The 13234-nt window shown below is 33.1% G+C and overlaps 1 protein-coding gene and 1 long non-coding RNA gene across 2 annotated transcripts; both read right to left on the reverse strand.

Annotated features, from left to right (window-relative positions):
• Nucleotides 1-741: 741 nt before the first annotated feature.
• LOC146899527 (uncharacterized) lies at nt 742-9404 on the reverse strand. Its single transcript, XR_015021789.1, has 5 exons — nt 9118-9404; nt 8880-8950; nt 2782-7378; nt 2544-2614; nt 742-1044 (listed from the first exon to the last, which is right to left on the reverse strand). It is a non-coding gene; the product is annotated as an uncharacterized LOC146899527 (long non-coding RNA).
• An 849-nt stretch (nt 9405-10253) lies between these two features.
• LOC146899528 (delta(8)-fatty-acid desaturase 2-like) lies at nt 10254-12519 on the reverse strand. The gene has a single exon (XM_085738975.1). It carries the CDS (start codon nt 11832-11834, stop codon nt 10485-10487), a length of 1350 nt encoding a protein of 449 aa, XP_085595101.1. The 5' UTR covers nt 11835-12519; the 3' UTR covers nt 10254-10484.
• Nucleotides 12520-13234: the final 715 nt, after the last annotated feature.

The raw sequence follows: 13234 nt of genomic DNA on the forward strand, positions 1-13234 counted from the left end.
AATAATTTTGTTTTATTACTATCATGATACCGACAGTGTGATTCCATGGAGACGAATTTGTTTTCAACTACTCCTATTCAAGAATATGTCAGATATTTTTTGTCAAAAAAAAATAAAGAATATGAAGATATTTAAAAGTTTAATTTCATATTTTGTTAGATTATATTTATTTTACATGCGCCACTAATATGTTGTCACATCAATTAATTAATATGATAACTCGTTTTTTTTAACTCGTAAATTAATGTAAGTGTGACAATACATCATTAGATGTATGTTTAAAATAACTTTACACTAACTGATCATAAAAATTACGTCTTAAACTCTTATTTTTTACCAAAATTAAACTCGAGTTATGTAATAGTAAAAGGTTAAATTTGAAGAGGGTGATACTTATAGAAAATATGATAAAATTAGTTAAGGATGGTTAATTAGTTATTAGTATGGATGAGATTAATTAGATATATAACCAAGGAGAATAATGTTCTATGTTTAATAGCATGCCAGTGAAATGAGATATATGTGAACAAGAAGAACTCATGAAAGAGAATTCTATTAATCTACTTTGCTCAATTGAACTTTTGACTCTTCAAGTAAGTATTGCAATTTGGCAATTTTGATCTCTTATTACTTCTTTTTTTAGGGGATCTTATTGTCACGACCCAAAATTCAATATCGTGACCGGCGCACGAACTAGAGCATCCTAGTCCGGCAAGCCTATTGACAACACTTGACAAACTATAATTTAAACAATTTTCAAATTTACTTTCACTTAAAATAATATCCAATGAAATTTCGACAGAGTATCCTCTGTATTTTGAATACTTTCCAAGATGTGAATCTTGTCTATATATTTGTATTATCAGCAGAATCTTAAAGTGACATAACTAGATGTTTGTGCAACTCAAAACAAAACATTTCTAAACTACCAATAGCTGCAGATACATCGACCATACAATTTATACATAGAGGAGACCTACCAAAAGAATGACATTGACAGATCTTTAACTCTGCTACAAGCTTTCTACGCACTTGACTTTGAATCTGAAAAAAAATGTAAGAAGAAGGGGTAAGTCACAAAGACTTAGTGAGAGACAACAACCATCACCACCTAGAAGGGAAACACACAAGGGCACGATTATTTATTTTTTCTCAAATCTAACTTTTACTTACAAGGCTAGTAACCGTATAAAATATAATAATTTCTCAGTCAAGTGTACCACTAAAATTCATAAAACTTTGTAAATTTATCAAACCAAATAAGAATATATCAAAATTTCAATGTCGTCGAGAGGTGAAACCAAATCCACAACTTTAAAGAAAATATAGAAATCAATTATAATGAAAAGGAATCGAGATAATCAAATCCAAATAGAATTTTAAAAATCGGACTTAATGAAATGGAATCAAAATAACCACTTCAAAGAAAATATAAAATCATATTCAATTTCATAATACCAAAATAATCAACTTTAAATAAAGTATAGCAATCTAGCTTTAGTTGGAAATAATCAAATGGATGAATCGAGAACTAGCTCCATCTCGTTGATAGCCCTCTCCTCCTAATGGTGGCCTTTCCATAGGGGCGGCTCCATCTAACGGATAGCTCTTTTCTCTCGACTCAAAACAAAATGTTTTTAAAGTATAATAAACTCAATTTAGTGAAAATAATCAAAATAGGTGAATCGAGAACTAGCTCCATCTCGTTGATAGCCCTCTCCTCCTAATGGTGGCCTTTCCATAGGGGCGGCTCCATCTAACGGATAGCTCTTTTCTCTCGACTCAAAACAAATGTAAAACATTTTCAATTAGGTAGTTTACCTCTCGTTGATAGCCCTCTCCTCCTAATGGCGGCCTATCCATAGGGGCGGCTCCATCTAACGGAGTAACTCTACCTAATTGAAATCACATACTAGGTGCACCTAGGTCGTCGTCATTAAACCATAATTTTCAAAGCAAATTCTCAACACGTCTCAAACCATATTTTTTCATCATATCAAATCAAAATATGTATCATCAAAACTCAATTGAAAATCTACCACTTGTAGTCATAAATAAATCCAAATCAAATCCACGTCGAGTACATATTAATACCAAAATCTTCGAAAAAACACAATTCCGAAACCATGCTTTAGTACATATCAAAACTAGTCAAAACTAGCTTTTAGGAACATATCAAAACTAGTGCACAAAATATATGCAATCAAATCTCCATTTCAAATCCAAAACTTTGTAAATCACAAGTAGCGTCAAAGTGAGTATATATTAATATCGAAAGTTCTCAAAACATATATCCCAAAACCGTATTTCTCTATGTCTCAAAATTCATGTCATAATATATGCAACCAAACCTCAATTTCAAATCTTTTACCATGCACATAGAGTATAGTTAAATTTGATGACTTTGAAATTATGTAACAATGACGAGAAAAATGTTCAAAGGGTGTGTTCCCCAATTTGATAAACACTTTAACATATAGAATCATCAAAATATCGATAATAAGGATAATTAAAATAAATGATAATGATTGTCATCAACTCACAGTTATGATAAATTGCATAAATTTGATCTCCAACCGCTACCAAAAAGACATACAAAGCGGCTGCTCCATATCTGAGCATCAGTAACATTTTCCAATATTAGAACATCATTCTAAAACTTTTATATCCATAAGTAACCATAAAATCCCTTAATTATATACTCTTATCTCTAAATTAATTTCCAAAACAGTCTACATATATCCAAAGATACATTATTCAACATATAAATTATAAATTTACCTCTCAAAGAGTCTTTATGAGCAACTACCAAAGGGTGGGTGTTCTTCTCCTTCCCTAGATCATTAATCATAACCCCAATTTACTATCCAAAAGCACTTGTATAATTATGAGATTGATTTACCAATTTGTGCAATTTTATTCAAGATGGCATGGTTTGTAAGGAAACCGATGATTTAAATGAGAGAAGAAGAAATGAATAAAAATGGTGTGGTTTGGTAAATGATGAAAGTGAAAGAAGGAAGGAAGGATATGGAAAGTTCTCGAGAGAGAGAAACAGAGAAATGGGTGTGTGTTTGGTATCCTTTGCAATATATATATTTTTTATTCTATTGTATTATTTAATTGTTTATTTATTTATTTTATTTTATTATTTTTTTTAGTAAAACGGTGCGTTTCATTCTTCCCCCCTTAAGAAAATTCGTCCTCGAATTTTAAGTAATACTAGCTTTGGTTTCAAAATAAATAAGCATGGTACGCAACATCTCTTCAAATTACCAACTTGTTTCTTCACCGATCGGCCCTTACCATAGAACCATTACCGAAACATTATTCTTTGAGCATAACATCTCTCTTTTTTTTTTTTTTTTTTTTCTACAGCTACTGCATGTTCAATGTATGACATATTCTCATCCAACTGCACATCTCCATGGCTATTCACATTAGAAGGGTCATAAAGGTACTTCGAAAAGCATAGAGATTTACAAGAGCATATGAACTCTCGAGAGATCCAGTGGAAATACCCAACTATAAGCTACAATCTTAAATGTCCCAAACAACTTTGGTCTTATCTTGTCGTTCTACTACACCGCAAACTCCTTTCACTAATGAGGCTCGTAAGAATAAATGTTCTCCAACTGTGAATAGAAAGGAAACACCTCTTATCAATCTAAGTCCTTTGCCTACTCTAAGTTATTACTTAACGATCTATGATCAATTTAACCCTTGAAATAACATCTTGAATCAATTTTCTCCAACTTCTAACCAGCCTATATAAGGATTACACTGCCTACAATACAAAGCCTCCAAGGGTAACATCTGAACACTAGGTTGGTAACTATTGTTATATCCAAAATCCATCTTAGATAAATATCAATCCTAAATTCCTCAAAGTTCAAGAACAAAAGTGCGAAGAATATCCTCTAGGATGTGTATAACTTTCACTAATTAAGAATCATTCTTAGGATGAAGGTTGTACTGAGATTCAAACAGGCTTCCAATTTAAATTTGAAAGACTTCCAAAACAGAGCAGTAAACTAAGCCTTGCTCATAAAACATCGTAAAAATCAACTAAGAATTTTATAACTTTACTTTTTATCACATTACCTACCGTATTCACCAAGTTCGACTCTTGACCTTAAGCCTTCTTGGCATCCTCAACTAAGGTGGAACTAATTTAAAAGTGGATAATAATTCCTTTGAATGGTCAAGCTTAATTTAATTCCACTTTCCTCGGTTCTTGAAATCCTCTAACTATAAGCCTCTTCATTTATGATATCTAGATTGTCCATGAATTTCTTATTCAAAGCTTCTACAACAACATTAGCCCTTCTGGGGGAAGATTTAAGATCGAGTAATCGCAATCTTTCAAGAGCTTCATCCATTTTCTTTCTCTTAAAATGTAAATCACACTGCCGAAAAGTATACTTAAGACTAATATGGTTGGTATAACTCACACAAGTCTCTCTATATAAGCAATACCTCCAAATCTTATGAGCTAAAATGATTGTTGCTGCATCCTAATCATGTGCAGGATAGTGTGGATCATGTCTTTCTTTACTCTTAGAATAATTAAGAATGTCACCTCTCAACAATCTCAACGCTCCTAAAGGAAAAATAATTTGGGCGAATAAAGCTCTTATTGAGAAAATCTTATAGTTAATCCCTTAGCAACTAAAGTTTTGCTAAGCTATTCGATAAAGAGGTATGGATGTAGGTTGGGTGTTAGGAACCAAACCTATAAAGAAATCAATCTTCCTATCAAGTGGCAATCCAGGAAATTCATCATTAAAAACATTAGGAAACCCACACGTTTTATGAATTTTTTTTTTTATAATTCTTCACTGACTTGTATATCCATAGTAAGTACCAGTTATCCTTAACAACCTCTTGGCAATAACTTGTTAACTCCTAAATCCGAGGTTAAATGATAGAAAAGTGATTACCATGTATCTAACTCTCACTACCCTGTTATAATAGACTACGGTGGCATGTTGGAAGGGCAACCAATTCGCACACAAAATCCTAAATCTATAATAACAAGACTGGTGTTAAAGCATTGATTAGTTATATCGTAGCTGCCAAAGACGATCCCAACTGATATGACATACTTAACCACATTAAAACAATACTTTACCATCTTTAAAACAATTTCTAGATTGAAATGAACCAATGCAGAACATAAATTACTCTAAGTAAAAGTTGATTATCTACAAGCCCCATAATCGAATCTACGACTCTGTACTGCACCTAAAGGTTTGTCTACTGCAACCATCCCCATTGTGATATTGATATTTGTTGTCCTAATTGACTAAACATAACTTCATCATCACGTTAAGAATAATCACTATACAATCATTCAACTCATTTCTTGTGAGATTCTAGTTTACTACATCCTTAAGGTTTTGTTGTCTAATATGAAATGTCAAATTTGAAACCTCCGCAAAATATTACAATTAGATCCAGCCAGAATCCAATTGAATACTCCCTAAATCCTTAAAAGAACCACTTGACACACACCTACTCTTTGAGAGAATGTGGAACGTTTGTTGGAAGCTCTGTAAAACGAATTTTCTACTCTAAAATTAATATATCCTCAGTTTCGATCTCTCATACCCTTGAGAGAATCCATCTCCAACACTATCTAGAAGAAAATGAACCATAAACCACCAAGAGATCTAAATTCATTCTAATAAAGGTGATGCCACTTATTTTCGACATGTCAAACTATCCAACTAGAAATATGCCACACACTCCAACTGAAAAATATGTCAACTTCACTTTCCTTATATTTTAGCATCTTAATTTCCTCCATAACCTCTCTAGACCGTCAATGAAACATGAAGAGCTTTCATCTGAACTAAAACCAAAACGTAAGAGGTTCAAATTTCATGAATTTTGTGAAAGTAAGCTCAACCCCTCTATTAGGAGTAGTCGTTTGATGCTCACCCAATTTAACTTCTCGATGGACGACGATATTTCTCTATCATTCATTATGCTGATGCTGTTAATTCAGTTTTATGAAGTTCTGCACCTATGAAAATTCAGTTTTTTTTTTTTTTTTTTTTTTTTGACTCATACAATTCTTTAGATGAAAAATTTATGACTTTGCCTAATAGCAGTAGAGTCTCAGCCTAAGCCATAGGCACAGTTATCTTAAGACCCAATCTCAGTCATATTCCATGTCTATTCAAATTCAGTCAGTGCTTTGTTACAACACATTGGTATTTTCATTGGGTTAGCTCAATCAACTTGTTTGATATAGAACACCATGAAGGATAAGGAGACTGGCAGAGTTAATGTCTACCAAAGTCTGTACATACTGCAATAAGGCCTCTTCACAGCCTGAGAATGACACCGCTGTTCTTGATCATGTACCTAACAGACGCGGAGATAAGGAATTTCTCTCTTATTAGTCACAAGCTCTCAATTGTAATTCTGCTAGTTAAATACTGCCTCCTTGTGACACCATTAGCTATCCTAATAATTTTAATTCTACCGAATGCTTAGTTTGTCCTTTTTCTAATTATTTCAGTTTCAAAATTGTAATCTCCTTTATCACTTAGCTTAGATAGTTAGAATTCAGTTTTCACTCTTTTGTATTCACAGCTTCACTATATTTATAATCTGCATTTCATTTTGTTATTATTCATTCTTCGACATTCACTCCACGTCGGTCTTGCCTACAACCTCAACCTCTTTCACGAGAGTCTTAAGATTAGGAAATAGACCCAGAACGAACCAATTTCCCTTCTAGTGTTGTATGGCATCCTCACCAAATGAAAAAAAAATTGATCAAAAATATGACGAGACGACAAAGAAAGCGAGACAAAAGAAATCACAGGATTGGACAACAAGTGAGATTACCATAGAGTGCTAATAGCTTTTTGCAAGTAAATGGTGCCGCGGTTCACAATTTACTAACAAAAATCCATTACTACTCTATGTCTGCAGCTATTAGGACCTACAACCGTGCTCTGATACCAACTTTGTCACGACCCAAAATTCAATATCGTGACCGGCGCACGAACTAGAGCATCCTAGTCCGGCAAGCCTATTGACAACACTTGACAAACTATAATTTAAACAATTTTCAAATTTACTTTCACTTAAAATAATATCCAATGAAATTTCGACAGAGTATCCTCTGTATTTTGAATACTTTCCAAGATGTGAATCTTGTCTATATATTTGTATTATCAGCAGAATCTTAAAGTGACATAACTAGATGTTTGTGCAACTCAAAACAAAACATTTCTAAACTACCAATAGCTGCAGATACATCGACCATACAATTTATACATAGAGGAGACCTACCAAAAGAATGACATTGACAGATCTTTAACTCTGCTACAAGCTTTCTACGCACTTGACTTTGAATCTGAAAAAAAATGTAAGAAGAAGGGGTAAGTCACAAAGACTTAGTGAGAGACAACAACCATCACCACCTAGAAGGGAAACACACAAGGGCACGATTATTTATTTTTTCTCAAATCTAACTTTTACTTACAAGGCTAGTAACCGTATAAAATATAATAATTTCTCAGTCAAGTGTACCACTAAAATTCATAAAACTTTGTAAATTTATCAAACCAAATAAGAATATATCAAAATTTCAATGTCGTCGAGAGGTGAAACCAAATCCACAACTTTAAAGAAAATATAGAAATCAATTATAATGAAAAGGAATCGAGATAATCAAATCCAAATAGAATTTTAAAAATCGGACTTAATGAAATGGAATCAAAATAACCACTTCAAAGAAAATATAAAATCATATTCAATTTCATAATACCAAAATAATCAACTTTAAATAAAGTATAGCAATCTAGCTTTAGTTGGAAATAATCAAATGGATGAATCGAGAACTAGCTCCATCTCGTTGATAGCCCTCTCCTCCTAATGGTGGCCTTTCCATAGGGGCGGCTCCATCTAACGGATAGCTCTTTTCTCTCGACTCAAAACAAAATGTTTTTAAAGTATAATAAACTCAATTTAGTGAAAATAATCAAAATAGGTGAATCGAGAACTAGCTCCATCTCGTTGATAGCCCTCTCCTCCTAATGGTGGCCTTTCCATAGGGGCGGCTCCATCTAACGGATAGCTCTTTTCTCTCGACTCAAAACAAATGTAAAACATTTTCAATTAGGTAGTTTACCTCTCGTTGATAGCCCTCTCCTCCTAATGGCGGCCTATCCATAGGGGCGGCTCCATCTAACGGAGTAACTCTACCTAATTGAAATCACATACTAGGTGCACCTAGGTCGTCGTCATTAAACCATAATTTTCAAAGCAAATTCTCAACACGTCTCACAAACCATATTTTTTCATCATATCAAATCAAAATATGTATCATCAAAACTCAATTGAAAATCTACCACTTGTAGTCATAAATAAATCCAAATCAAATCCACGTCGAGTACATATTAATACCAAAATCTTCGAAAAAACACAATTCCGAAACCATGCTTTAGTACATATCAAAACTAGTCAAAACTAGCTTTTAGGAACATATCAAAACTAGTGCACAAAATATATGCAATCAAATCTCCATTTCAAATCCAAAACTTTGTAAATCACAAGTAGCGTCAAAGTGAGTATATATTAATATCGAAAGTTCTCAAAACATATATCCCAAAACCGTATTTCTCTATGTCTCAAAATTCATGTCATAATATATGCAACCAAACCTCAATTTCAAATCTTTTACCATGCACATAGAGTATAGTTAAATTTGATGACTTTGAAATTATGTAACAATGACGAGAAAAATGTTCAAAGGGTGTGTTCCCCAATTTGATAAACACTTTAACATATAGAATCATCAAAATATCGATAATAAGGATAATTAAAATAAATGATAATGATTGTCATCAACTCACAGTTATGATAAATTGCATAAATTTGATCTCCAACCGCTACCAAAAAGACATACAAAGCGGCTGCTCCATATCTGAGCATCAGTAACATTTTCCAATATTAGAACATCATTCTAAAACTTTTATATCCATAAGTAACCATAAAATCCCTTAATTATATACTCTTATCTCTAAATTAATTTCCAAAACAGTCTACATATATCCAAAGATACATTATTCAACATATAAATTATAAATTTACCTCTCAAAGAGTCTTTATGAGCAACTACCAAAGGGTGGGTGTTCTTCTCCTTCCCTAGATCATTAATCATAACCCCAATTTACTATCCAAAAGCACTTGTATAATTATGAGATTGATTTACCAATTTGTGCAATTTTATTCAAGATGGCATGGTTTGTAAGGAAACCGATGATTTAAATGAGAGAAGAAGAAATGAATAAAAATGGTGTGGTTTGGTAAATGATGAAAGTGAAAGAAGGAAGGAAGGATATGGAAAGTTCTCAAGAGAGAGAAACAGAGAAATGGGTGTGTGTTTGGTATCCTTTGCAATATATATATTTTTTATTCTATTGTATTATTTAATTGTTTATTTATTTATTTTATTTTATTATTTTTTTTAGTAAAACGGTGCGTTTCACTTATATTACTTTAGAATGAGTGAATTGAGTCTCTAGAGTCTATCTCCATTTTCATTTTTTAGGTCTCCCATTAATTTTGACTAAACCAAAGCATGTGTCATTTTTTCCTAACCAAAAAATAGTTTTAAAACACACCCTGCAAACAAGTTGTTGAATCCGCCTCAGGCCTCTAAGGTCCCTTGCCCATGTGATGTTGGTGGGAAAAGGAATATTGAACATACAGCAAATGAGTTTATCTACAACATGAGATCGAAAACCTTTGGGATTGTTTGCTTTGGGGCCGCATAAGGTCTAAAGAGGAAAACGAAAAGATATATATGTGAAGTGTTTCGTGGCACACCTTTATTGACTAATGTTATATAACATTGGTATCTTAATAGTACACAAGTGGCGTCCGCTGCATATAGTAGTAAGTAGGGGACCAGTTTTAAAAATGGAGGACTAAAATCGTCAAACCAAAATGTCTTAGGGTCAAAAATGCATTTAAGCTTATTGATTTCAATAATAGAAAAACGAATGAATTAAGTTTCAATATTCAAGATTTAGTAAGATTGAAACATTCTGCTAAATAACTGCCAATTGAAAAAATACACACTACAAATATTTAAGGACTTCCTATGGTTTTTTGACCCCACTTGGTTTATGAAGATTTAACATGATACAAGTTTGAGAAGAGTTAATAATAACAACCCTATATGTCCTTTGAAAGTTGAAACACAACCAATAAAAGAACAGAGGTAATAAGAATATGCAAATATAACCTGAAATTTTTTTGTTCAGATGTAGGAACACATAAAACAGTGATCATACCATCAATTATTACAACAAAACATACCTAATAAAAGAGAGAAATTGAATTCAATACACAAAGTTTAACATAACATACTGAAAATAACATAATGTTTGATAATAAAAAAACTTGATAATCTTCTCTTCACAGCACAAAATCCACATGCTTTCATCTCAAGCTCAGCCATGAGTATTAAAAGCTTCCCACAACAAGTTCTGTGGAGCAGAGTTAGTGAAATCCCTTGCCTGCAATGCAGCAGTCCTTAAAGTCTTAAGAGTCCAAAGATTTGCCTCAACAAATGACAAACTTCTGTAAGGCAAATTATGCTTCTTGCATAGATCAATCACCAACGGCGAAACCTTCCTCAATTGAGCCCTAGGAAGCCTTGGAAACAAATGATGTTCAAGCTGAAACTGCAAACCACCAAAGAACCAATCCATCCATGTTGAACAAGTGATATCCAATGTTCCAGCTGTTTGTTTCTGAAACCAATCGTTTCCGCTTGGTGGACCAAGATACACGTTTGCAGCGAAATGGTTCAAACAGAATTGAAGATGTTGGATGGAACAAACAACAAAGCAAGCAAGAACAAACATGAGCCTTTCTGGCCAACTTGGGAGGGCCGACAATAGCAGAGGGAACCAAGTCCAGAACACAGCGATTCCCATGATGTTGTAAAGCCTATCAGGAACATTTCGTGATGGCGAAAACAAGAGCAAAAATGTTTGAAGGTACAAGTTAAGCCTTGCAAAACACAGGACAGGGTAAAAAGTGATATGCTGGTAACTGATAAGAAACCTTGACAAACCATCAAACTTTAGCTGTCTATCATAGAAATAAGATTTGATCGAACCAAAGAATCGCGATGAGACAGCAAAAACAGGGATATGCTGCAAATCAGGATCATAATCAAGACTATTGCAAGCAATATGATGAGCATTATGAGTCCATTTCCACCAAGCAATACTTATACCAGTCATACAATTACCACAAATAATTTGTGCTAATTTGTTAAAACTTCGACTCGACATAACTTCATAATGACCAGAATCATGACCAATATAAGTACTTTGCATCCAAAGCAAACCCAACAACATACCAGAACCTAAATGAGCCCAAACACTTGTACAACCAACAACACCATAAACAACAATAGCAAGCATAATAGCAACAGATGTTAATGTGAATAAAGTAACATGTTCTTTCTTTTCAAACAAACCCATTTTGACAAACTCAGAAACAAGTCTCCTATAATCTTTAGAAACCTCAGATACCTTAAAATCCTCAAGGTAATAGCCAGTGAAAAACTGGTCAAGATGTTTCCATGCTGAACCAGGATGATATGCAATGAATGCATCAGTTACATCCTGACCAGCAAGATTCAACAAAACAACCTCTCCACCAGGATGTTTTTTAGCCCAATCTGAAACATTGTAAACCTTACCCTGAATTGAGATCCATAGATCCCCTTCTTTGTCATGCTTTTTCAGTTCCTCAGATGTTATGTACTTCTTCTTCTCAACCTCCATGATAATGCCAACACCAAACACAAACAACCCAGATGAGAAAAACAAGAGAAAATTACAAAACTCGTAAAAGGGTATCTGAATCTATGATTTTTTATCAGATCCTGCAACAATGTAAAAAAAATCTCAAAACAAGGTAACGCCTTTAATGGTTGTTTTTGAAATACAACCAAAAAGGGTCCTTGAAAAATGTGTGTGTGTTTTTTTTTTTTGTGCAGAGATCTAATCTAATAAAATGAAATGACCCTTTTCTTTTTTTCTCTCTCTCTCTGTTTTGTGTGGCTTATGGTTATTCTAAAGAGTGGTTTTTGATATTTGAATGAATGAATAAAAGAAGAGACTTATAAGCAACGTTAAAAAGTAGTAACGATAATTAGGCTTAAGCCACGCTGTTAACAGCGGCAATTTCGTGGCTATAACGAACGGAAAAAGGAATATGATTGGTTGAAAAATAATGGGTCAATGGGAAAATTGGTTGTTAGTGGTGGTGGATTGTGGGGTGTAGGTTACATGTTAAGAACAATGGGGTTGTAATGTAGAGGGTTGTAACTTAGGATAGAATCGAATTTGAAGATATTTTTGGGAGAGAACGCGTTAAGTAATGTGACTGAGAGTGACGCTGCTTCCCATGTGGGTTGGCTTTGTGGAGAGAGAAAGAGAGGGACTTGTTGCCGTTTCGGTTGTTTTGATTTTATTAGGAGGGAGAACCAACCACGTTTATAAAATTAATTAATCATTTCTTACTTTATAATTTAAAATATTACTCTTCCGTTTTAAAATGAATGTCGTTTTTATAATTTAAAATATTACTCATCCGTTTTAAAATGAATGTCGTTTTAGGTGTTTACACATATATTAAGAAATATGATTAAGAGAAAGAGAATGGTTATTTTACCAAATTATCCTTATTAACTATTGGTTAGTTTTAAAAGTAATACTTTGGAAGTAGTGTGCAGAGTATTAATTGGAGGGTACAATTGAAAAGAAAAAATTATTATTGCATTAGAAACTGAAAGCGACACTCATTTTGAAACAAATTTTTTTGGCTAAAGCGACACTCATTTTGAAACGGAGGGAGTATAATATTATTAGGATATTCATTTGTTCAAATTGATAGAATACAATAACATATCTTCGTGAGCTTAATTCAGTTGGTATGGACAATACATAAAGAATACAATAACATGATCAACATTATTAAAAATGTAAATGGTGAATTTGCAAACAAACCCACAGCAACCAATTTAATAGCATACAACGATAAAATATCTACAAATAATACAATAGAATCAATCACTAGAATATACATGCTTCCGGATTTGCAACATTGACTTCCAAATCATTGATTGATTGAATATGTGATTGACTGAAGTTGATATTTCAATATGAACCAAACGAACATC

Source organism: Medicago sativa, chromosome 8 (genome assembly GCF_051527215.1).
Source record: "Medicago sativa cultivar Bolivia chromosome 8, Bolivia_mono, whole genome shotgun sequence".
Lineage (NCBI taxonomy): Eukaryota > Viridiplantae > Streptophyta > Magnoliopsida > Fabales > Fabaceae > Medicago > Medicago sativa.